This window comes from Alosa pseudoharengus, unplaced genomic scaffold (assembly GCF_046254945.1).
Source record: "Alosa pseudoharengus isolate Yale_2024_CS ecotype anadromous, Long Island Sound unplaced genomic scaffold, YU_APseudo_1.1 YU_APseudo_1.1_scf_4, whole genome shotgun sequence".
Classification (NCBI taxonomy): Eukaryota; Metazoa; Chordata; class Actinopteri; order Clupeiformes; family Clupeidae; genus Alosa; species Alosa pseudoharengus.
The window spans coordinates 24,590,483-24,618,337 of NW_027468774.1; the positions used below are offsets into that span (position 1 = coordinate 24,590,483).

Sequence of the window (27,855 nt, forward strand, 5' to 3'; positions counted from 1 at the left end):
GGCAAAGCCAGCTTAATGTAGATCACCATCAGACACTCACACACAGTGCTATGGCAGGTCTTTGAGCTGATAATGTGGCTTTCTCCCCACCCGCTGGTCAGTATGTGAGATCAGACAGGCAGTCAGATAGGATCATAAAGGACCATCTATGACACCCTGCCGTCATGCCACTTGCATCAGGAACAGCAGTGTTCCCCACACGCAGAGAGGCTGGTGGCGGTGAGACGATGTGCGTGCTCTATATCTGGAAATCGGTGCCAAAGTGTCTGATCTGAGCCTCAGTCATAGATAGGTAGGTGGTCCTCATACTGGGAGAATACTAAAAGCAAGAGTTAAGAGGAGAAAAGAGAATGGTTAGATATGGAGCACAATGTTGTCAGACACAGCCAACATCTAACAAAAAAAACTCAGTATATCAGTAACATGTGACTTGAATAGGGAAAACATAGTATTCAGAGATTGGGGAGAGCGATAGGCAGAAAAGTTTTGGAGGGACAAGTTCATGCAGATGACAGAAGGTTAGTTGAAGGGCATGGCGTATAGGCTGATGGTACTTTTAGGTAGTCAGTAGCAACCTGGGGACAAAGACAATGAGATGTCCTGGAGGTGATCAACCTTAAGCACCAGCATCAGCAGCACACAATCATGATCATTTCACCAGGTTTAACCAAGCTGTTATTGAGGGGGGGGGGGGGGCCAAGCGCCAGTGATTGGGCAGAGTGAGATACGAAGCAGTCTCCCATGAGGCGTGAAGGTGGTCTTGACGGAGGAAGCCGAGGTGAGACACAGGAGAAGTGGTTCATTACGGGGAGGAGTGAACAAACTTACTGTTTTTAAATGTCTGGGGATAAAACTCCAAAAATGAAGAGTAAAAACAAGAAGACAAGAAACAGAATACAATTAGATATAAAAAGCATGTGTCGTTCTCTCATTAAAGTAAATTCCATGGCAAAGGTGCTTTTTAATCAGTTAGAGTCTATAGTATTAAGGCTTTTTAAATAAAGGTGAAGAATGGGGCAAATTATACAGTCTCTGCATAATAATGCAGTAAAACTGCTTTGAAATCAGTGACGCTGTGGACAATGCTACATCAATGTAATAGCATCTATAAAACAGAACAGGGCTAGTCCCCTAAGTTTAACATTGACTAGATGCAAAAACACAGATGACGCGTGACTGCTGGTAAATTAGTTTATCCACAAGCTACAGCTTTCACACCCGTGTTGGTACTAGACAAGAGTCATGAAAGCTGGCCAACTTCACACCAGGACCATAAATAACTCCTCACTTGTTGACCAAGCCTAAGCTGACCACAGGAAGTAATCCCTTGGTCAACAGGGGCTGGACAGGCCTGGAGAAAGACTAAAAGGACCTCCAGGACAGGCAATCTTGCCCGTGGATTACACATGTTCCTCTTCAAGTCAGCCCTGGTCCAGAGACTTGTGACACTAATGCAGGGCAACCATCCAATCCCATTAAAACAAGAGATTGGACAGAGTAAAAAGCTGCCTGTGACGTCTTTATCCACTTGTAATGCATGCCCTCAGGGCACAGGTCAGTGGAAGGCCTGCCCTGTCTCTGGCACAGGCGGACCTGCCACTGTCCTCTCTGTACAACATTCCCACCTTTGGGCTAAGTAGAATTCATGACAAGCAAACAAACATGAAATAAAAAAAACTAGAAAACAACCAGACATGCTACAAAATTTAGTATAGCAGGGATAGGGGTAAGAAAAGCCCAGTAGGTGGCAGTGTTACACCACAGCTGAGACACAATAGGAGCTGCACAGCAGTTAGTTGAAGGGTCGTACAACTACTGGTACTTTGCAGCCATGCTAAATATAAATATCACTATTTGGGTTAAGATGAAGGCACTACTGAAGCCAACATACTGAGGGTGGTGGTGAACCCCTCCCGATCAAAGGAACGTTTTCGTATCGAGGATTCCCTCCAAACAGCATGGACTGATTCCTGAGAACACAGAGGAGACACAGCGGGGTGAGACATATGAATGCATGTTTTCAAGAAGACACTGTGATCCACAAGAAATGTACAACACTCATTTCAACACAAATACTTGCATATACAGTAACAAAAAACATACAGTAGGCTATAAAACAGAGGTTGAGTACCATCCTGTGCAATATCATTTGAATATCAGATTATCAAAATTGTATCTCTTAATTGTTATACCTCTAAATTGACAAGTAGAGTATTAACTCTTATGATCAGTCAAACTCAAGTACTGTACCATAGAAAGATTATTTTAGAAAAACAGGCTTCTGGAAACATAACAAAAATGAATGCACTCGTGATCACTGACACATACAGTAACGTTAAGTTAGAGAACCTGTGATCACTGAAACAAAAGTCATGATAGCTGCGAATTCCAATTAATCTGATTGCATGAACATGGTTATAAAATGACCTTTGAACACAAGAAGTTTCTCCATTTTGGACCTGTGGGCTTTCTCTGCCTGCCCCTATCATGTTGAAAATAATACCCAGTGGGATTGAGAATTTTAGAGGAATCAAATTTTGAGACTTTATAAAGATGGAACATATTGGCGAGCCACTATAAAACAATCAGCCAAAACACAGATCCAGCAGTAATCAGGAGGTATACACCTAGCCACGGTACCACTAATCAGTGCTACAGTGGCTGCCATGGACCGTGCACTACAAGCACAATCGGGCGGGGGGGGGGGATGGGGGGTTCCCCGTGATTTTCCCAGCTATCATGGAAAATCAGACCTTTTGTGGGAGCTCAGACTGTGAAGAGCATTGCATAACGTCTACCTCTATGGTCGGTGCCAAGAAAAAAACACCTTGCTTGCTCTTTTACACAAAACCACAAGATTAGACTTTGCTGAAGAACATGAAGAGAAGCCTGGTGAATAAGAACACAAATTTGTCCAGCTCAGAACAACCTGGCCAAGACTACCACAGTGAACTGATTGTCAAAGTGAACAGTGAAGCCTGGAGGTGGGAGTATGTGCTGGTTCCAGAAGCTCGGCAGAGGAGGAATATTCCAGCATGATAACAATCCAATGTACGGTGCCAAAACCCACACAAAATATTCTAAAGAAGAGAAAAGCAAAAACTATGACCTGACCAAGTATGTCACCTTATTTGAATCCAATAGAACGCCTTTGGGTTTTTATAAATAGAAAGGTAGAACAACAAAAACCCCATCAAAGAGCAAGTGAAAAAGAAACTCTCTTGGATGGCATCTCTCCAGGAGTTTGTGTAGCACTGAATATCCTCCATGCCAAGGAGAATTTGATTTTTGTTATGTGGAGTTCCAACTGTGAGATACCTATTCTCATTTCCTTTCATTCAAATTCTAAACGGTTTGATTTTAACTTTACTTAAGAACCATTGCCTGCGGTTCAACTTACAACTGCTGTGAATCAATAAATATGTCACACATGCGACTGGACATACACTGTATGATTTTGGTCTTTTCCGAAGAAAAGAGGTAACAATCAACCTTCCAGCTATTTGATCTGAGTGGATATTTAGCATGTTGACTGTCTTGAGGTCTGAGCAGTTCTAACACACAATCAGACACACAAACAGTGAGCACTACAATCGTAAGTTTTGGATTGTGAGTAGGGACCGATTGAATTGAGTAGTGCAAGTTACCACATTGTATGAAAAAAAACTTGCACAGTCTCTGTCCGACTTAAGCTTCATACACACAGACACACACATAGACAGACACACACACACACACACAGACAGACACACACACATACATGTATTCAGAGGTGGTAGCGCTAGAGGTGGCAGCCTGTGGGGGTGGGTGCAGGCTGTTCTGGCTGCTCAGGCTGCTGCTGTAGCTGCAGAAGCTGTGGATGTGAGAGCGGTTGGGGTTGTACGCAGCCATGCGCCGGGCCTGGGGGTTGAACGGATCCTCCTCATCTATGTCATCATAATCCCTGTCCCTGCAAACAAACACACACACACACACACACACACACACACACACACATCCATTATTATTAACTAGGTCTACAACAAAACTCCACTCCACATAATTTCTTCAACTTCTGCCATTCCCCTCTGTTTGCTTTAGGCTTATTCCAGGGCTTCTCTGACCATAAAATACTGATCAAATGATCAGTGTCCTCCTTAATGTGATTTAAGGAGGATTAAAGTAGATAAACAATTAAACGTTTCAAACAAAACAAACAAATGACACAAAATCTGTTAAGCTAAATGCAGGATTAGACATTTGCAAGGTCTTTTTCACTACACCCAAATAAATACTCGGATCTCATCCCTATTTTTTTCTGTCCTATCGTATACTCCTGAGGAAGAGGTCAAACTGAGTGGATTGTTTTTGTTACCTGCTGGCGATGAGTGTCCAGGCGCGAGGGACAGCACACAGCATGGCAGAGAAGGCAATGGCAGCCAGCAGAGAGAAGAGGGACAGGTAGAGGAGACCCTCCACCCCGTCATAGCACACGCCCATCAGAGCGTCCAGGTAGTCCTGTGGAGGTATGTGAGGACACACGCACAAACACACACAAACACAAATACAAACATAAACACACACACACACACGCACATGTGTTTCTTTCTATTCATTTATTTCTGACAGAAGTGTAAATGTTGTGAAGGGGAAACATAGCTCCAGTGTCTCATCTCACCTTGTGCAAACTGCGGCACTCAAGCAGAGCTGTGAGCCGGTGCAGGTTAAACTCAGTGGTGTTGAGCAGACGCTGGATGCCCAGCAGGTCCCTCTGGAGTCACACACACAGGGCACCAAGACAGTGGGACAGAGGACAGGAGAGAAAAGAGATGGAGAGGCAGATAAAGACAGCACAGAGAGAGTGAGAGACAGAGAGAGAGAGAGAGAGAGAGAGAGGGAGGGAGGGAGAGAGAAGGAGCGATGTGTGATGATGAAACAAAGAAACTTCAGATGGGGAGGAGAGAAGCAACAAAAAACGAGCAGGGCTAGAGGCCACACAACTCAATTATGCAGAAATGTGGCAGACAGTGAGCTGAGCGCACTGAGCGCGCACTGTGTCTCGCCCTCTGGGCCTCATGGTGTGGGGCTGTGGAGGCCGCTAAAGAATGCGTTTAGATCAGACCCACTGAGATTAGCATTGTCTCGTGAGCCTCTGGCACGCTAGCCCTGTCGCTCACCTCGGCCGTGGGGAAGATCGACAGCGAGAACTGCAGCAAGCCCTGCACCTGGATCTGCATCGTGGTCAGAGATCTCTGAAAGGTGGTCAGAGACTGCAAGACACGGACAAGCGCACACACACACACACAATAAAACCATAAAAACATTAACTACATTACACTCCAATAAACGCACAATAAAAACATTACCTTATATTACCCTACCATCCAACACAATATAAGGACACGGACCAGGTCAGATGACCTCAAATCTGGCACACCACTAAAGACATATACATTTCTATCTGAGAGACCAGATTAATCAAACAAGCTAAAGCTGTTAATGGATGTGGATTTCATCCATAAGTGTAGCTTTTAGTGGTTTAGGCTTAAGCATGTGCCAGCAGGAATGTTTACTTAATGTTGGAAAAACAACCCCCCCATTAATTCCTATCTTTTAAGTAAAAAAAAAATCTGCGGATTTATAAATAATTTGTATAAGAAGGCCTGGAGGCAGTGTGGAGAAGCCAGACACAGCTAATTAACAGGGAGCTGGAGACAAAAGCGATTTACTTTGATCAACGTTGATTTTCCTATCGCCATTATGTAATTAAATTAGGTCCCACTGAGCTATGGAGCCGTTATAATGGATTTTACACGGATTCCGTCTCTCACTGAACCAGCGCAATGATTTTATTAGTCCTTAATGACGTGTAGGCTGCTACTGGCATAGACTCAAAGGACAAGGACATGAGGGGGACAGTACCTGCTGGAAAGGGTTGGGGAGACTCTGCGAGCAGTACAGGTAGTAATGGACTATGTCTGTAAAAAAATAATGAGCAAAAACATTAAATATGTATTTTGTAGGAAAACTAAATTAAAGTCATAATATTCAGAAAAATTCCAAAAGCTTTAGCAGAATAATTATAATGCCAGAGCTTTCTCAACTCATGGTCATTTTGCTACCCTACTCACTGAAATAAAAGACTGCATTGGTTGTGATTGTGTTGGAAAAGTCACTTGCCTGCACTGATGAAGTCCCTGGTTTGGTTCACAATGAATTTGTCTGGAGACACACAGAAGTCACTGGTCCCCTGAGGAGGAGTCCAGCCATTTAGATTCAACACAAATTCGTCTGAATTTAGTTTAGAATAGATGGAAACAGTGAGACTCAAAGTTCTAAACATGTAATGCAATGAAGTGTTAACAAAAGGAAAAGTGTCTGACGGGACCAATGAGAGAGAGAGAGAGAGGAAGAGAAAGAAATAAATTATACCAGAGATAGAAAAATGGAGAGAGGGAGAAGACAGGGGTCAAGAGAAATATTTATTGTGCTTTTTGTTGGGGACTTCAAAACGCTGGCCAAACCTTTAAATGTTACATTACTTAAAAGTACCCATACCCAACCCCTAGCCAAAGTGTCCCATTACAGCAGGGCACACTACAACCACTGTATCAATACTGAACAACAACAAAGACTGTGTTGTGAGCGTTTTATTGGCGTTGTCAAGTGGACACCTTCCTTTGTCAGCCTTTCACTGAATTAGACTCTCATGACCTCCAGAAGGCTTGTGGTGTCTGGTGCCCCAGAGTCATTTCCCTTCACACTAAGAATGGTTTAGGAAGACAAGCCAAAACCACAGACAGCAGATACACCTCGACATATATCCAAGCATAAGCATGGGACTTCCCCAGAACAACCATAACCGAACTCCAGTCCAACCATGTTCTTCAGCCATAGTTATGCCTTGTGGGTATGTCTAGTTCTAAAAGTATGGCCTGTTCAGCTAATAGTGATTGATTCCCTGTTGATGTAAGCTCTAGGAAAAATCCAAGTTCATAACATCTTGCAAAGTTTGTAAAAAGTATGCTAGTATGCCAACTTCCAGAACTATTTGCAACAACTGGCTACTTCACGTCAGGTTAATGTTTCTCACTTCAGATTAATGTCTCCAAGTAGTCTGTGAGCGTCTTTGCCATTCCCACATCTCATATCCTCTTTAATCTTTTCAGACCACAGATGACCTGTACATCTTGTTCACCCATGTTAAAGGGTCATTCCACGTCAATTGAACCAGGGCCCACGCACTTAGGTCTCGAAAAATTCTGAAAAAATTACCAGTTGTACCTATGTTACCCAGGAAACACACTGTAAAATTACTCTTCGGTAAGATCAATACTTTCCAAGATACAGCCAGTTTTACAGGGGGAGGGGGGTGTCGATTTTGGTCGGCCTCTTTTTTTTGTCAAAGTTCACAAGCCCACAGCGCAAGAACTAAACCATGTAGGAGGCTCAAATTTTGCATGCTGGTACATAAATAAGAATAGTATGTAGAATAATTGTCATGTTTGGTCTGGATACTGCATGGTCATAGCTGTCCCTCAAAGTTGATACAAGTTTTATTGGAGTTTTTGGCTGGGCTCTGTTTAGGCCTTCAGAAGACATAATAGTACTCAACATAGACTCTTGATTTATTTTCCTTACTGAGATAAGTAGAAACACTCTCACAAAAAGCAATGAACAGAAAATAAATTCCTTCAGGGTCTGAACAGCAAACCTTACAAGTCTGAAAAATCATTTTGGTTCTCATTTTCAGAGCACCCAAACACCTTGTGGGAATATGCAAAGATTTTTTTTATATTTTTTTCTTTATTCTCCATGAGCCTTTCTTTTTAAAAACACCAATTTGACTTGTCTTATGCAAATCTTTCTTTTTCACTTTCCACCCTGAACATGGGCAAAATGCACCATTGAGATCAATATGTTTTGTATAGAGCTACCACAGGTTACTCTATACAACCACAGGTGGCACTGTGGTAACTCTACACAAAACATATTGATGTCAATGGGGCATTTTGCCCATGTTCAGGGTGGAAAATAAAAAAGAAACATTTGCATAAGACAAGTCAAATTGGTGTTTTTAAAAAGAAGGGATCATGGAGAATAAAGAAAAACTATTCCCACAAGGTCTTTAGGTGCTCTGAAAATGATAACCAAAATGATTTTTCAGACTTGAGAGGTCTGCTGTTCAGACCCTGAAGGGATTTATTTTCTGTTCATTGCTTTTTGTGAGAGTGTTTCTACTTATCTCAGTAAGGAAAATAAATCAAGAGCCTATGTTGAGTAAAAATATGTCTTCTGAAGGCCTAAACAGAGTCCAGCCAAAACCTCCAATAAAATTTTGATCAACTTTGAGGGACAGCTATGACCATGCAGGATCATCCAGACCAAACGTGACGATTTTGCTACATACTATTCCTATTTATGTACCAGAATCCAAAATTTGAGCCTCCTACATGGTTTAGTTCTTGCGCTGTGGGCTTGTGAACTTTGACAAAAAAAGAGGCCGAACAAAATCGACACCCCCTCCCCCTGTAAAACTGGCTGTATCTTGGAAAGTATTGATCTTACATAAGAGTGATTTTACAGTGTGTCTCCTGGATAACATATGTACACATGGTAATTTTTTCAGAATTTTTTGAGACCTAAGTGCGTGGGCCCTGGTTCAATTGACATGGAATGACCCTAAACCATGTTAAACCGTGGCGAATTTTCTGAAGCAATCCTACTGACCCTCTGCAAGATGAAGAAAAACATGGTCATAAATAAATACACACCGTTTCACACATCTTTCTAGTAGACATTCAAAAGTGTTGAAAGCAAACAGACGTCATGTTTCACAGCGGAAAGGTGAATTATGTCTTCCTTTGCTCTAAAATAGCTTCCTCGAGTAAGTAATTTCCTGGGCCTCCTAGGCCTTACACTGGCATACAGTCAAACACTGATGCACAATTAAAAAACCCCAGCTGCCAACCCACTCCTACAACAGTCTTATCTGTCAAACTTTGAAAACATCTGACAGGGCAAACTCTGGATTGGAACTAGTTCAATATGCCTCTTTATTTGCTCATTTCCACCATAACGAGAGCAAGCATACGATTGCTGTACAACAAATTAAGTAGTTCCTTCAAAATAGCAGATCTATGATCAAGTGCCCTAAAATAATGATTTCACAAAAGAATGCATTTCTTCCCTCTTCCTTCCCAACACTCATCCATTAAAAGGGAGCGTGACATTGTTTCACCAGGGGTGCATTTGTGACAGAGACAAATTCCCCAAGGACTAGTTGGGAACAGGATGGAACAGGTGGCAGGACCCTTACTCTGTCCCCACGGCCCCGTTACTCTCGGACCATTAGCGGGAGGAGAGGATCACACTGCACAACCTGACTAATCCAATTCACATGAGGTAACTGACCTCAGTTATTCCCCCTTCATTGACAGGGATGATCACGCAATCAGCAAAAAACATCAAGTGACTTTGTCACAGACCCAAAATAAACCACATTCAAGTCCATGTGTAGAAACTCAGTGACATTGGAAATTAGGTTTGTGCTTCTAGCTGACTTGGTTTGGAAAAGATTAGACACATTTTAGGTGTCAAGCTAGAGACATCAAGCTGTCTGAGCAGCACAAAACTCGGCATTAATCCATTGACGCGATCCTGCATATCGCCGGACGTGATTCTGGACATAGACTCTATCGCTCACCTCACTCACACTGGCATGGCACATCTGCCTCATTACACATCTGGCCAGTGATGAAAATTGAATGATAATTCAAAATCCACAATCCATGATGGGGATTTACTGAAACATCCCACATCCGGGATGTGCACGCGTTAAAAACCACAGACACAGAAGGAAATGAGGTGGGGGGGTATAAATACATGTCAGTGGATGGAAGGAGATAGAGAGAAAACAACAGAAAGAGAGAAAGAGAGAACGAGAGAGACAGACACAGAGAGATAGATTGGCTGGCTTAGTTACTGATGCGATGGTAGCCTTGTTTACATCAACAAGCCTACAATAAACCTAAGGGGTTACTCTACCGAAGTGACCTCTGCCTTTTTAATCTGTTTTGTAATGCCTGCTAGCTAGCTAGCACCCGGTAACTCAGAATATTAATGCAAGTGAGGGGCAGCCTGAGCGCTAGCCAGCGGTAGCTTCCGGGTTGTGTGAACAGCCTCAGATTAGGGCTCACTGTGCCATGTTACTTTCCAAGCTTAGTGATGTGTTTATGCCATTGCATCTGTGCTCTTGTGTTCATTACCTATGTGCTCAACACACTAACATTCTGCAGGCTGCATGTGAGGGGTGTAACTTACCACTGCTGTGGCAGTGCCTGCTCCCAGGGACACCCAGCTAAGGATCAACGTCAGCACCCCAAACACCATGATCCTGAAGACACACATGGACACACTTACTGTAGACATCTTTTTCTTAATGAAACACCATAAAAATGACATATAATGTTTGTATATTCTGTATGTATACTGTACTATTTGTATGTATACTGTAGGCCTATGGCTTTTTTTTATTCCAAAATATTTTATTTGTACATGTTACTACTATGAACAAGTAGTTCCCCTAATAAACCAATGTTCACACACTACCCAAAATAACCGACTTCCTCCCTCTGTGGTAATGTACAGAGATAGATGCACAGGAACACGAATGCAGTCAGTCTCACACACACACAGGCACACACACAGGCACACACACACACACACACACAGAACCCGCTGACAGAAATACTGGTCTAAATGAAACAAGAGGAGGAGGAGAAGAGAGAGAGAGAGTAGAGAAAGAGAGAAAATGACCCTCTGATGGATACATAAAGGCTGCCAACGTTTTCTCCTCCTAACTCACTCAAAGGCTTGATGGTCTTAAAAGCACCAATAAAATAGATTGGAAGTACTTAATAATTTGTTAGGAGAGCACACACACACACACACACACACACACACACACACACACACACACACCCTGGCAAAGAGATCGATAGACATTAGTGTGGCAAAGAGGGGAAGAGATCTTGAGATTCCTCTGGTAACCTAAGCAGAAATCCCGCTGAATATGTGGGACAAGCCTGCTGGAAGTACACCGTATGTCAGTGTCATCCCATAAACACCCAGTAATCAGAGAATTAACTACTGCTATTCGACAAATAAACACCTCATGAATTCAAAACAATTAAATACAAACAACAGTGAGACTACATAATGTGAATGAGACAAAAGGTGAGGCTAAATGGGTTCATAGAACAGGCAATATGAATACTGCGCTCATAGTGCTCATTAGAGTATGTATCAAATAATTACCCAGAATAATATACATGCCACATGACATGGATATGACTCATTTAATTTAATTCACTACATAGTTTGGCTATACCTCCATAGGAGAATTTAAATGTATTGATCAACTGATTGAAGTGAGTTAATGAGTGCCATCATTTCCATGTATTTGCCTTCGTCCCAGCATCTCCAACAGTCTACCCACTGGGCCCTTACCTAGAGGGGCAGACGTTAATGGATGACTGAATGATGTAGGAGTAAGGGGATACAGCATTTAGGAGCCCCATGGGGGTGGAAGCATGTGCCATTCAAAATGGCGGTAGCACAAACCTTCAAGATCCAGATCCAACACTTGGTGAGATGATGCTCACATTTCATGGTACGTATGCATTCTTAACAAGAAACACTTCCGCCCTGGTGCTACATGTGTCTCTACATAAGTCTTGTTGGAAAGTCTGACAGGAATGCAAGCCCCAAGACTGACCTCAAAGAGGGAGAAGGATGAACTTACGAAATGAGTAGCCATCTTGAGTGCTTGGCCAGTCCAACACACGCTGCAAGGCAAATGACCAGGTCCAGGATGAGCAGAAGCAGGTATGTGAGCCATCTAGGAGTAGAAAGAGGAATGCACGTTTAAAAATAATAAATCTTCATACATACATCATTTTTAATGCACTAAATTTGCTATGCTCCTTGACATTATAATCCATAAGATGCACATTTGTAAAGTCTGACAGTTACCGCACATCTTTATTTTTCCTTGCAGCTGTCACTTCCCACACAATGAATAATTAAATAGAAACAATCTATAGATATTAATTCTTCATGGATAAAAGTCTGTGGTAAGCTGTTTCTAAGCTTATTTGACACCATTGTGAGAGAAAAAGTGTTGTCATTTCTTTAAACTGCAGGGGACTAAGTCAAGTTGGCAAAACCAGACTGAATCAATCAATCAAAAGGAAAAATAAACCTCAAACATACTTCTGATATAGTAATTAAGACCAAAGCCGTATCTGCAGATAATATGAAAGATGCAACATGATCTTTAATGCACACAGCAAACACAGACAATGAGATTAGTAACCCTACACTACACGGAGCCAGCATGCCTGCACATCTCCACACAGACACGCCTGAGAGAGTGTGTGTGTGTGTGTGTGTGTGTGTGTGTGTGTGTGTGTTAAAAATGGAAAGCAAGACAGCTCTGTGGCCAGCGATTAGATTGGGTCTCTGACTAATGCATGCTGAGGCAGGGACAAGAGGCAAAGAAGAAGAAGAAAAAGAGACAGTAGTGTGCCTTGTCCCATGATGATGATGCCGTGGCCCTTTCAGCTGTCTGAAACACTAGCTCCTCATCAATAGACCCCCATTGCCCATTCCTAACACACTGGCCTACAAAATGGAAATTCAATCTACACGGAGGATGTGCATGTCAAGATCTGGACGCTTAATGGCTCTGAGGCGCGAGAGGCGAGAGGCCGGACATGTCAGTGGACAGAGTGATGGCATGGGGAGGTCAGTGCTTCAAGTAGGTCAGTTTTCAGTCAGCCCCTCTGAACTACTCTACCTATTCATGGGTTTCATCCGGTCCCTTGCCACAGCTACTGTATATAAAATAAAGCACCTATGAATGCAGACTGCATTGTCCTTAATTTTATACACCTGTGGCAAGAGACTTGATGAAACCCAAGAATACGGGACTTGTAAAAGTGAGGTGAATATGCCGGTACTGTATATTGTGAGAATAGGACTGCTTTGTTTTGGTGTGAACTATAAGAATAGGACTGCTTTGTTTTGGGGTAATTTGTTTTGGTGCACTTTTTCTAACAAAAAAAAGATCCACATATTTTTATTAGCTAGTACACTGGAGTTTTGAAGATGATGAGACCATAAAATTACTTTTGAGGCTACATGAAGCTTGTGCCACACAGAGCAGTTGTCATCAAAGACAGAGTGCGCCAGCCCCAGCTGCAATGATTGTGTGAGTGCATTCACATTGGAAGTGTATTGCATCCTGTGGAGACCTATGCACTCGTTGAGTGGTTTAAAATTGGAACACTTGTATGGGTGCGCTCGGTTCCTCGCGCACCTGTAGTACTCCACAAAAGCTGTCTGGTCAGCGATGGCCGCCAAGTCCACCTTGGCTTTGCTGATGTCCGGGAGGGTGATGAGCTGCCTGATGATGTTGTCAGCCATCTGCCGCATGAAGCGAAGCGTCTGGCCGTAATCCCCCCGTGTGGAGAAGATCTCGTCCAGCCTTGACAGGTGCTCCTCTAGTCCCACCTGCATGCTGTTCAAGGAGCCAGTCACCTGGAAGGGGGAAGAAGAGATTTTACAATCCAAAAACAATGAATAGGCTCTATGCACGGATTCACTTCCTGTTTACGCTGTACACAGTAAGCTATGACAGAAAATGACAGATTACTGGCCTGTCAGTTTTAATATAGTAGGCTATTGCTAGTTGAACAACGTAGCTAAAGTTATCTTATCAGTTCAGTAACATCAGTTGATTAAGGTTAAGAACATTGTAAACCCTTTTCCCGTTTTCTGGAGGGAGTGGCACACATTTTCACAAAGTCGGTCTACATTACCGTGAGATGAGACCCTGAACACAATGACATAAAGAACATATTTGCCAATATTTTAATGTAAACGGGAAGTTGATATGCCAGTACAAGCAAAACCAAAATGGAGTCATGCATAGAGCCTATTAATGTGGTACAGGGATGGATTGGTACTGTCTTGGGTGTGACAGAGTTATTAGATGGTTTAATGACATTAGAATAAGATGTAAGGGTACTTGAAGACCGGAACAAGAAAATGTCTTGCTGTTGAAAATAAAAAGAGATCATGTCAAAACCTTAAGTTTCAATGATATATCTGCTTTATACAACAACTCTACAAATAATTAGTTCAAACATCCCAACACAGTAATGTTGAGATACACACTATTTCACACCACATTTACTGAACACTGAACAGTATTAACAAATACAGCATGTGGTGTTGTGGCAACCACCATTGTGTGAGAATAGCTTTTGCTGCCTGATTGTTCCTCATCCACTGAAGAAACTTTACAAAGTGAAGCCCCAGACACTAATCCTGTGGCCATGTTAAGCCATACTGGAATCTCTTCTACAAATCTTTCTGAAGGAAATGGATTAGCGTCATGAGGTCACTTTCAGTCCTTCAGAAAAATACAGACCAATCCGAATTTCTGGAGTTACTGCAATGATGATACTGAAACGTGACCAATACTATAAGAAGCGTGTGTGAGGAGAGACGATTGGAAAAGTCAAGTGTTGCACCTCACCCTCCTCCACCACTTCAACCTTCCCACAGTCAAAACAGCAATGATAGACTTACTGCCCCCCAAATAAATTATTTTCAGTGCTAAAAAGAGCTGAGAAAACAGACAGGATTGACTGACAGAAAGTTTCATCAACAGTCACTGCAAACCCTCGCTTCCAATTAAATCTATATTCATGAGCTCGGAGTGGCAGTTACGGCGGAGCCTGGGGCAGTCTCCCCATGTTGTTTGCTTCCAATTTAATATAAAAACGGAGGGATTTTTCACCCAGACCTCATCAAATGTATGCCATTCAGAGGAGTGACTTTCTGTCACTTGCAGTAGGGCTGTAACAATGAATTGACTAATCGATTCGTTTTCAGTTGTTAAATTAATCAACAACTATTTTGGTCATCGGTTAGTAAGTTTATGCCATTTTTGCCAAGAAAAACACCTTAACAATCTCAGACTGCCGCTTTTTTAATCTTTTCACAATTTTCTGGAATTTAATCAATATAAATAACCGATAAGATAATCAAGAAAATAATCAACAGATTAATTGATTATGAAAATAATCGTTAGTTGCAGCCCCTACTGGGCACAAACGCGACATGCATACCATCGAGCACCTGCCAAGGTGAGAGCCCTCCAGTAGTCGTAAAAAGCTGATGCATGAACAAGTGAGGGGCAGGGAGGCATAGGAGGAAAGAGATGCCGGGGAAGTGAGGTGGCTTCTGCTCTCAATGGGTTTCCAACAGAGAAGCAAATGGCCATGCAGCTTATAAAGGAACAGAATCCATCCAGTCCAGGGCTGGGAAGTGAGAGGAGTGGAGTTCTGCCAGTTGGCCCCGAAGCGTGCCCCCACAATGCAGTGCCAAGCAGCGAGCGAAAAACACATTCATACCTTGCGTGCCACACGCTGTTAGCCAGCTTGTAATTAACACACCGCCACTGCTGGCCGTCTGCTGCTCTGCCTTGTGGGTCTGTTCAGCCAAAGTACATGGGATAACAGAATTGGGTCTATATTAGAGAACATGACCTAGCACTGCCCTCGCGATTAAGAACATGCCCAGTGCTTTTTAAAAAAAGGCTCTCGTTACATGATGTTCAAGAAATAGTCAAAAGCGCTCATTGTAAACATTCACGCCCCTAAGCGAAAGTGTTCATGATAATTGTTTCAGCTTGCTGTGGTTAGCTAAAAGGTCTTCTGAGGATTTGTACAGGGGGGTTTCCATGGTGGAGCGGAGAGGCTGTGACAGAGGCCTTTGCATACCAAGTGAACACGGCAACATAAAGCCACAGAATGGTGTTTGTGTCTCGTCCTCTCCAGGGCCACACATCTGTGATCTGAGATCCGTGATCTCTATGGTGATCAGGATGGGAGCGGTGAGGGCTGGCCACAGTTGCCTACGCAAAACATGGAATCTTCACAAGCCACGTGACTCAGTGACTCAAGGATATATTGTGCATGTATGCCTGTACAGCATATTACTTGATTGCAAAAGCCTGGTCACGTGCATGCATTAGGCATATGACCAGAGCGAGGTGAAGAATGACAAGATTGCAGAGCAATGTGTATGTGTGTATATGCGTGTGTGTGTGTGTGTGTGTGTGTGTGTGTGTGTGTGTGAGACTGTAGAAAACAAGAGAGGATGGGGGGATAGAGTGAGCCAAACAAGCCAGAGATGGGGGGGGGGGGGGTTATGTATGTGTGTACATTCCCATGCTTGTGATTGTGTCTAATGTGAGCATGCATGTGTGTGTGTGTGATCGTGTGTGTGTGTGTGATCGCGCGCGCGTGTGTGTGTGTGTGTGTGTGTGTGTGTGTGTGTGTGTGTGTGTGTGTGTGTGTGTGTGTGTGTGTGTGTGTGAGAGAGAGAGACTGTGTGCATGCATGTCTGTCACGGCTTTGAACAGAGATACAGATACGGGAGCATAAATCCCCATTAATACAGATGGGGAGTTAATCCCTCGCTTTCTCACTGTGATTAAAGTGCTACCCCGTCAGACGGGAGGCTGCGCTCGCTGCTCTCCTCTCTCCACGCTGTGGGGATAAGGGCCGTCAGCCACAAACTCATTCACTCCAGCCTCCACCTCCTCCACCACCTCCTCCTCCTCCTCCACCACCTCCAACTTCTCTACCGCCTACCTGTCTGCCTCCCTGGCCAGGGCTATTGGGGGGCGGTTGAAGTAGTTTAGGTGAGGGCACAGACAGGGATAGTCCAGAGCGCATGCACTCACTCCAGTCTCTGCCGCTCCACAGGCAGACGAGGAGACAAAAAGCCCTGCGGCTAGAGTGCCGGTCTGGGTGTCCAGCAGTGATCGGTTCAGTCTGAGTAGAATTATAAAACTGGACACCACAGAGGGGGGTCGTATGGGGGTACTGAATAGCATTGCAGATGTGACGTTGTTTGCACTGTGTGCACTGTGAGTGTAAAGTGACCTCCTCGTCCCCTGATGGCCATAGAATGGGGGCCACTGAGCGTTGAATAAAAATATAAAATAAAATAAAAAGGTATGCACATAAAATCCAGGCAGGTGCTCAGAAACAGCATCAGGAAAAATAAAATCTGCACCAGTGATCCTCCACAGCATTACTTTATTGACCAGAAGTAGGATGTTGACAGGGAGGATCGGTGTAGCCGATTTAGTTTTTCCAGAAGAACGTAGGATGGCTAATTATGCTACACCAGCTCTTACCAGACTATCGATGCCACCCACTGTTTGATTGGCATTGTAGAGGGAGTAGGTCAGCTGGTATACTCCGTCGTTGGTTTCGCTGTTTCCATAGAAACCCACCCCAACAGCCGAGCTGAAAAATGAAAGCAAAAAACAATTTCAGATTCGTTAGAACATCCAAACACACACATTAAACATCAGCACTCATTAAAGGCCATCTTGGAGGGGAATATCCCAGCATGCTTTGCGTCGACACAGAGGTCTCTTATTTGTTTACATATATTTCAGTCAGTGTGTTTTGTCTATCCCTCGCTTTTCCTCCATCCCTTTTTTCTGTCTCTACTAGGAGTGTATCAATCTCACCATTTTTACACAGATCCCACCGTAAATCCATTTGTCCACAAAAGCCTTAGAGTGACAGAAGATGTCAGGCCCTTCTGTCATGAGTTATGGTGCAATTTCATCCTATCAGAGACTCTGCAGTCAATTTTGTATGGGGGCCAGAGGCCAGAGCTTGAGGGGGCCTTGGCTATCAGGGAGTCCCCCTGGCCGCACAAAGGGAGTGTCATCAATCTCTGACCACTTCCCTTCCCTAACACACTCAGCCGCTGCACAGCAGGAGCTCCATCCTCCATCCTCCAGCACAGGAGACTAAACCCCCCCCCCCCCCGTGAGAATACCAGACCAGTGTTGTGGGAGGGATGGAAATACCTCATGGGGGCCTTTCTCCTTCTTCTCTAGTAAACAAAAAACAGGAAGTGCACTCGTGACCCCATTATTGGAACATTACTGTTTTTATCCTCATTCACACCATGGATTAGCAACATGTCAGATTTCACACTGTTATTAACAAAAGGCTTCTTAAAAAAAGGGCGACCAGACCCCAGAAATAGGACATCTCCACAGGAAGACAATAAAACAGAACAGATGGAGCCTGTACAGTACACAGGCTGCTATTGTTCCCCACAGAGAGTGTGTGCACGAGGGTGTATGTTGTATGTAAGTGCGCGTGTGTGTGTGTGTATGTGTGTGTGTGTGTGTGTGTGTGTGTTTGATAGTATGAGTGGTGTTATGGCTGACCAATATCCCTTCTGAACATCCAAGCATTGTCTCCAGTTACCCAACCCCTGAAATACAGCTTCTTTTCACATATCTTAATGTGCTTAGTGTGTATCCGTGTGAGCCCGTGTATGTGCGTGTGTGTGTCTGTGTGTGTGCATGGCATGCGCAGCGCACTCATGTCCCACTGTGCCTTTGTTCACTGGAGAGGCACTAGACCTTCTCCACTCTCCCCCTCAGTGTATGCGGTCCAGCACGACAGCAGCTCACTCTGCAGAGCCCACCAGCCATGATGGATACCAGGTCCGTGAACTGAGCCATTACCTTCAGCTCCCAGAGGCCACTTCCCTTCAGTACACATTAGCCAGCACATTTAGGATGCCATCCCACAAAGTCCACACACACACACACACACACACACTCGCTCACACACACACACACACACACACCTAGTCTCCTCAGTGCAGCAGCAGGATCACAGCACTCATTGCATTACCTCACACTCAAAGGCTTCTTGCTGGCCATTTACTTGACAAAATCCAATAAAAGAACTAGAGGAAGCCAACAGGAACTGGGACACACACACACACACACACAGACACAACTGGCCTCCAGAGGATAGCAGACATGAAGTGAATTAGACCTTCCTTCTGGGTTAGACCATCCTCCAGCTAAAAAATTGTCTGCTGTGATTCTGGTTTTTAAGTACCATTTGTCGCAACATCAATCGTGGCGGCGAAGGCTGGTTTGGGGATGTAGAGTTGCAACATGGCAGAAGATGTTACAGATACAATTTAGTCACATTTGTTCAACTCCAATGGATGACAGGTTCTGGTAAAATTGGTAAAATATTCTTACCGGTATTTTAATAAAAATTATAATATTGACCGGCGTTAAAATATATCCTATGGTGCTATGCTGCGCAGCGCAAAGGTTTTGAAAGATACAATCTTGCAAAAGGCCCTGTATTGGAGTTGTAAATTTACACTTTTAAAGGTTGTATCAGCTAAAGCGGGGATACGTCACTTCTGTTGATGTTCAAACAAAACAGAGAGCTAGCTCGCTACTCCCTCCCCCTCCCTCTCGTGCAATTAAAACTCTCCTAAACGCGCATTTCGTCGGTTATTGGTTGAAACACTTTATTTTGCCTTTGAGTGGGTTGCCAACCCTTGTTGATAGCAATTGTTTTTGTGTACAGATCTCAGAGCCTAGGCTGCCTACAGAGACGCGTTTTTTTGACGGCCTGCTTATAGGGCAGGCAGCTAGCGGATCGTTAGGAAAGATTAGATGAATGTGATCATTTATGTTTGAGCCTTTTTTGGGCCTGAAATCGCTGATACAACCTTTAAGGTATATTGTCTTGGATGGATCAGTCAATAAATTGTGTTAATGATGTTTAATTGTTTGTTAATATAATTAAATGTTACACTTTAAATGTGAAATCCAGGTGTATTGCTGTTATTAGTGTCTCTTGTAAACCCATATAAGTGTGAGAATGAACTTGAGCCTCTCACACTTCTCCTGTGGGTTTATGTGACTTTCTACTGTCCTTGGCAAACTACAGTTGAAGCCTAGGGTGGCTTCATTACCCAGACTTAAAAAAGGAAACCAGAGCAGCATAACAAGTCCCCCCCAAACCATCCATCTCAACTAAGAGCCTAAGCATTGCGGCAGCAACTGATCACTGGGAAAATTACGGTCAACAGCCGTCAGCAGTTTCAAATCCGCCTCCTAATGGCCGCCAAGGCTCTTCCAGCGCGAGGAGCTGGAGATCAGCTGCTGCTGCTGGATATCAATTAGAGTGTCTTGACCGTGCAAGAAGCTTTAGCTGCAGCTGAGCCCCTTCCCCGTCCCTGATGAGGTCAGTTATACCCTTAATGCTCCACTCTGAACATGCCCATCGGAAATGTCCCCCCGGAATACAGATTACATGCCAATTTTTGCAATCAGTAACGTAATCCACTGGATTACAAAAACAGTGTAACTTAATCTGAATACTTTTGGGTTACTTCAAAATAAAAGACTAAAAAACTTGAGAAGACAAGCTGCTTTTGGTCTCCCTGGGTTTCAGGGGGCCAGCGCAGAGGGGTGTGGCCCCTAGGGACCAAAAGTGTCATTTCTATGTCAGCCTAGTGGGGGTACATGCCCACCAAGTCTCAAGTTCCCCCAGTGTTTCAGTGTCCCGGAAATCTTCAACCAAGAATCGGTGGGAAAAAAGAAAAAAAAAGCTTTGACAAATCCTATAAAAAAAGAAAATGCTTGGCTGCAATGCTCTACAGAGCAGAGGAGAGTAGAAAATGTATAAAAGCATCCTAGAACAACACAATCGAATTAAAGAAGAGCATTGAAGCAGCCAGTCAATAACTCAATAAAGCCCCTCACTTAATTACAAAAAAGACGGAAATAAGATATTTATTATTAGATTAGCTTTCAAATACAGACACATATCTTGAATCACAAAATCTGCTTTTTTTATCATTACAATCTGTAAAATTATAAAAGCTACTTTGGTCTCACTTTACTCCCAGAAGGCAACACTTATGGTATAAAATGACATAATAAAAAATGTGCCTGCATTATTTAACGTCCAATCACCAGCCTTTGTACCTCACACTTCTATTTAATGTCTAAGTTCTACCCTTAAGACTTCAAGAGAGCTCTGCTGTTCCAAATGCTTCATATCCACATACATAATTCTCATATTTTAGGCTGAACTGGCGGAGGCAATATCACGACAAACCCCCCAACCACCACTCCCTTAACTACATGTTGAAGAAATCTATCCCTGACAACTGGTTAAAACACAAAATATGCCTACTCTAGTCATTAAACACTCTGTATGCCGCAACAAAATGTACAAGAGGAGTACAAACACGAGAGGGTTATAGGGTGCTCCCTCGTTAAGTAGCGTCATGCCCTAGCACTTACCACGAAAAGAGGCCTTGTGTAAGGGGCTGGAATGTTAACAGCAAAATAACTCAATCAGAGCTCCGCACTTAAATAACTGTCACAAGATTAAGCTGAACCCTTCTCCAATTCAATTAGGCACTTTGGCAAAACCATTTGTTCTCCTTCAATTGACATTATGAAAACCAAACGATGGAAGCCACAGACTAACCCTTCCCTTCTTCTGCTTCTGCTAAAACTTGCTAACAAGTACAGACAATGCATTATACCAGTGTCATTATACGTGTGTTTTCAGATGCAGTTCAGAAATCATTCTGGACATTCAGCATTTGATTGAACTGCAGTGTACAATTGAAATATGAGTTGCATTACATAAGGAGGAAGTGTGTCAATAGAGTTTTGGGAGAGAAATCAGAGGGGTCATTCTGTGTCAAATCAGATAAGGTTGTTGCTGCACCGTCTCAGATTTTGTTCAAACCTTGAATGGGTCCCAAAACCAAGGCTGTAAAATATTTCTGTTCAAATCTTATGTGCATATTATTTTCAGCCCTTGACATTACTTCAGTTTTACAGCCTGAAAATCACCTTGTCTGGTAAGCAATGGTTTGGCATTACTATACTGAAAAGTATTATTCATAGGCACCCAAACTTAGGGTGGACTGAACCCTTACAAGTTTAGGCCCTGGATTTGAAAAAAAAGTGCAAAAAAAAGTGATATTAAGGGTGGTATAAACACATTTAAAATATTAAATATATTTTATTAATGTTAATACCCACATATAACTGGCTTGAAGCTTTTCAAGATTAAACAAGGTCTTAGCTTTGGAACCTAAATATTACATAGACAAACTCTGAGCAAAATCTGAGACGGTGCAGTAACTATTTTCCTGGATTGTGTCTGATGTCACAAGGAATGGCCCAGAGGGAAAGTAGGCGTACATGCTACTCCAATTGAGTTCAGGTATATTCCATTAAATCTTAATCTGCATGGAATGCCAATAGGTCAAAAACACTGCACTCTGAAAGCAGGGTACTTAGTAACCTCCTTCCATAGACATGTACTTTCCTACAGGCACAAAATCCAGTGTCAGGACAAAGCCACCCTCATCAGATCAGACTGGATGACAGGCTTTAAAGGTCCTACACTGATCCACTTGGCTCATTCTACTATTAAGCAAATCCAGTCAAAATATAAACATCTCATTATTAGTCTCACTGCTATCCTAATTGAAATGTAAGACTTCAGTCTTGTAAGAAAGTCAGTCTGCCACAAGTGTCTAAATCCAGTGAGCCAAGAGAAACAACTGGTCTGGGATTACAAAATTATATTATGTGAGGGATTTATGTGTCAGGTAAATTACTAAATGTGAAGTTCAAATAAAGGTGAGAACGTCACCACCAGTGTAGCCGTCTTCATTGACGAACAGCATGAACTAAGAACATTCCAAATCCTCGGGATTGGCACTTACCAAATGATCAGGCCAGTGATGACCGCTGCCCATGTGACACAGCATGAGTCTGGCCTCTTGGTCTCCTCCTCCTCCTCCTTCCGACAACAGCATATGACGCTGAGGTAGACGGCTAGCAGTAGCAGGCTGAGGCCTAGACCCACCGCTGACACACAGGCAAGGAAGATCAAGGACTGGGCAGGGGAGGAAAAAAAGAGTGATTAGAATCACAAAAACAAAAAAGACAGTCAGTGTCACTCAGAGAGACAGCAAGGGCGGAAGCGCGCGCGAGAGAGAGAGAGAGAGAGTGTGTGTGTGTGTGTGTGTTTAACCGGTCAAGAAAAAAAGGAAAAGGATAATTATCCAAAAAACTGCAGTAAAGAGACAGCGAACTTTCCATACAATAACGAAACCATACTTCCAGAAATTCACTAAAGAAAAACCAGTTAAGCACATGATTCCTTATGTCCCCAGAAAACCTGTCCCCCATCACAAAAGTAAAACAGTAGCCATGAGACAGGGCCATACACTTCCATGGCAACCCCCAAGGGCCTGAGGAGAAGAACAGCATCCACCCCAAGCCCTTTGAATTGAGAATCATGTGACACAGCTGGAAAGGTCCAATGACCCTGAAGTCTTGTGATCCCTGAGAGAGTCTGTAGGCCTGGAGAAAGAGCAGCAGGAGTTGAGGAATGTAAACACTTCAGAAGCGGTAAGCAGAGAGAGAGATTTTGTGGATATATCTCCTCTAACCCTTTGCTCTACATATACTGTAGATCAAACACAAGAACAGGAGCCAGAGACAGAGAAGGAGAAGGAGGAGGACACAGCAATTTTACAGAAGACATCCTAATAGGAGATCTCCTTTGCCACAATCCTCATGAACAAGATGAAGGAACTGAGGAACGCAGAGGTAGTATGGTGTGAGATGCTGTTTTGGTGCAGCTACTAACTTTGACTAAAGCAATTCATACTGCACATTACATTGAAGTCACCTCTTACACAAACACTATTCCCTTGAAGGTCATATTTCTATATTTGTATTTATGGGCAGTTGGTCATTAGCCTGGGAATACCCATGCAAACCTTCGGGATTTGTACCAACTAGATTACCAACTTATCAACATAACAACCTAACATAACATAACTTCTAACAAGAACACATGCTTCTGACAGCATGAAATGCCCCTGAAGTCATTTAATCATGTGACCTTCCCAAAAGCCATATTCATAAAAAACATTATACACCATTAGCATTGTCTGTTACTTTTGTGATTCAAATCAATAAATAGTGGTCTTCTTCACTAAGCTCACATTGAAATGAAGTCATACTAAGCTAATCATTGTTGTGCAACATGGGACTCTGTTAGATATTGGATGTCCCAGTCACATTAAGGCACTGGTTTTACAGCAGATAAAACTGAAGAGCTGTGAGATGATAAATGGGAAAGGAAAGAGGAAACAAGGTTCTGATACACTCAAGTTTTCCATTTTGGGATTAAAACCAAAAACTGATTTTGGTGATATATTAGATCTATTGTAATTAAACCATTTGAGAAGCTGCTTTTTGTAAAACATCAGAAACCCAAAAGAGCGGAAAACACTGGTTTAATTGTTAAAGTGTTGCTATGTACTAACATCTTGTGATATTACCCGTTGTGTAAAATCTTCATCTAACTAGAGCTGTCAAAAAAATGTAGTGGAGTAGAAATACAATATTTCCCTCTGAAATGTATTCAAGTGGAAATATAAAATAGCATATAAAGGAATTACTCAAGTAAAATGCAAGAACGTCACATTTAACTCTGGTACTTAACTAAATACAGTATATGTTGTTACTTTTCACCACTTAAATCTTCCCCTTTTGAATTACATTAGCTAATAGACAAGGCAGTAAAGCTCATCAATGATTTGTGAAATGCACTAGCTATTCGCTCCAAAAGCCCTAACCTCAGTCAGAACTAGATCTCATGTTGGCCACTATGACAACCTCTATTGAGCTAATGGTTACAATTAACCACACAATTAATGCTAATGTCTTTATGCATTCAGATGTTCAAAAAACAATTGTCTACTTTAATTGAGATCTTTAACAGATATTGTAATTGCCAATTTTCAAGCAAAACACTGGGAAAGTCATAATCTGTAACCAATAAATAAAAACTCCAAGAAAATACCATGCAATAAACTCAATCTCAGAAGTACAGCTGAGTATCCCTGTAATGTAAGCAAATGTTTGGTGTTATGTTACCAGAGGCTGATCAATGTCTGTCAGAAACAGTAACCTGATCTATCATAAAATGGCCCTGCAGATTCTCGTCTTCGTAGACAATTCTTAGAGCTATTGACCAAAATTACAAAATAATGCCTTGATGTCATACTGGAGCCACAAGCCACAATTGTGCAGTGTAATAGAGTAAGAGATTTTGTATCATCATAATGTCCAGTTTTAGTCTTTCAACACAGGACAATGCATTCAATGGGAATCTGTATATTATACAGTAATGTCAAATGGATAGCACTGCGATAGCAGCATGGCTTCAATAAAACAGCTCAAATAGGTCAAGCTCAGTTCAACATAAGTGCAATTATTATCACTCTCTAGACCTCGGAAATAAAAATTTTCTCTTAGGGTGACAGTCTGTTGCTTTTCAACAAGCTTACATGAAACTCCTGAATTCCTGAATTGAGCAGGAACTGGTCATCAGTGGTGTACAGAAAATGAGAAATAAAAAACTAAATGTCCCTGAGATTGTTGTTCTGTCATCTACTGCCATTTGCTGTTGCTTACAGAGGCTTTAGATAGAGGTTTCTAACTCAGTTCTCTTCATACACCATTCATGTACACCATCACCTGAGTGGTCAAATTCTGAAACACTCTGAAACAGTGCTATGGCCTCTGAGAGAGAGATCAACTGTGGATCCGACGGGCCAATCGTGCCTCAGCCTCTGTGGCGAGTCTGGCTACAGTAAAGGTCAGTGACATTTTCACTTCTAATCTCATTGGACCATTTCAAAGACCAACTTCCAATTTCCCAGCCTATTAGTTCTCAATTACACATGAAGGGTAATGAAATTCAGTGACAACAGCAGTGTCTCACTAAGGATTTTTACAGGAACTGAGGACAGTGGGAGGACGCTAGGGAAACATGAGCTGTAGCCTACCACACCACAGTAAGGCAATAGAGGAATTGAGGAATAAAACTTCATAAAGTGTAAATTAGATTAGATTAGATTAGCTTCAACTGTATTGTCACTGTGCAGAGTACAAGTACAAAGACAACAAAATGCAGTTTATGTCTAACCAGAAGTGCAAAAAAATCAGAAAAGTGCAATGTGATACAAAGTAATAGTGAGGTCCAAACACCAGGGCTTAACCCAGTTCTTTAAAAAGGCACTACTTTCCTTTATGGGCAATTCCACGCAAAACTGTCACATCCATAGGCAACACACAATGCCATTGTATTTAATTGGCATTATGGACGTGACAGTTTTGCATGGAATTGCCCTTATACAGTCCCAGCACTGACCTGGATCCTCTCAGCACTGACTTAGACCAGCCCACTGTACACTTGTTTACAAACAGAGCCTCTACACACCCTGGGAATGTCATCTCTTCAGTTTTCACAGACTGCAGCTTTATTGAGCGCAACAAACAAGCTGGAGATGGAGAGGGGGAGGCAAAGTCATCTCAGTTAACATGCCATGCAAGTTTACAGAACAGGAAGATGCAGGAGTGTCTTGTCTCAGTCACTATATAAAAAGCATGTCTGCGGGTTACCAATGCATCCAGCTTGAAGACACCAGAGTTGTGCTTTGTTTTTCCCCCTTTCTGCTGACTTTCATTAGTGGGAGAGCCAAAGTTCAAAACTCTCTCTCTCTTTGGTCCTTCTCTCAGACCTGCTATCTCCTAACCTTATCAGTCCATCATACTATTACTAACACTGACATGAGGGGCACATACACGTCAATATTATGCCATATGCCATATTCTTTGCCCCAATACTGTTAAAAACATACTTCCAGAATCCTAATTATTGAGAATGATACTAAACTACAAAAAAGACTAAGAGTGCAGTTTTTCAGGAGTGGGGCATATAAAATGGCTGACAGTAGGCTAGGTACTATAAGCATTGCAGTAAATATAGAAGAGGGAACACATTAGGCCACATTGCTCTTTCATGTTACTCCTGTGGAATGAAGGTCCTGACTGAAGGTCATGCTGTGAAATTACTTCAAAGAAAATGCGAAAAAATATAAGCTAAAATTGTTTTAAAATGTTCTGTCCTTTTAAATCAAAAGACTGAATTGCAACAAAGTAACTCCTGTACATCATGCACCCAAAACACACTAGGTAGACAGGTGCTTTGAAGGAGAGCCACGTCAACTGGGACAGAATAGCCAGGCTACCCCAAACATCCCACATTTTAATTATGAAACTATGTAGGCTAAACTTTGAGGACAGAACAATATCGAATATCAATGCCTGCAAAATCAAGGATACAGCAATGTTTTAACATTTTAGGGTGAGTTTAAAAAGAGCTCCAAGTTTGGACATGATTATTATTTCATTGGATATCGTTATTATTTCATTTAGCGTAGACGAGTACAATGAATCTCTGCAGCTACAGAGTTCAATAATGTCAATTTCACGTTAAAATACAGGTTAAACTAACACTTCTACTTCCACTTTAGAAGTTTATATAATACTGCATCGTAAATGACACTAGCCTAATGAGAGAAGAGTTGAATTTTGGTACCAGCATGCCTGTCAATTTGTCTCTCGAAACTCGAAACTCCTTGGGCATACAACTGACCTGCTGATAGCTTGCCTCCTCCGGTCTGAACGTGTTGTCAATGGGCTGGAAATTTAAATTCAGATGAGGAAAATTGTGCAGCCAGTAAGTCCACCATGGGGCAATGTAGTCCTGCCGTGCCAAAGCCATCTTAGGCTCGGTGATGTTTAACACGCGTTTAAACGACCTGACTCCCAATCGTCTGGATGTTATCTCGGCCCCTCTAGTAATAATCCTTCTCCACTAAAACTAAACAGATCGACCTGATACCAAAACCATACGCCAAATGTAAACGCAATAAGGGAAACACTACAGAAAAGTATTTCCCCCTGTATTTTGCGCTCAAAGCCAGACATAACAGCACAATCGATGCATTGGGTCCATGTTTCAAGTTTCACCTACA

General features: G+C 42.6%; 1 protein-coding gene across 1 annotated transcript; it reads right to left on the reverse strand.

Annotated features, from left to right (window-relative positions):
- Positions 1 to 27,855, reverse strand: ttyh2l (tweety homolog 2, like). The gene is made up of 14 exons (XM_076266864.1): positions 27,474 to 27,855; positions 22,678 to 22,850; positions 17,264 to 17,375; positions 13,364 to 13,584; positions 11,786 to 11,881; positions 10,303 to 10,375; positions 6,160 to 6,229; positions 5,902 to 5,957; positions 5,157 to 5,249; positions 4,658 to 4,750; positions 4,355 to 4,497; positions 3,761 to 3,949; positions 1,892 to 1,970; positions 1 to 319 (listed from the first exon to the last, which is right to left on the reverse strand). Exons 1-14 carry the CDS (start codon positions 27,600 to 27,602, stop codon positions 239 to 241), a joined length of 1,608 nt encoding a protein of 535 aa, XP_076122979.1. The 5' UTR covers positions 27,603 to 27,855; the 3' UTR covers positions 1 to 238.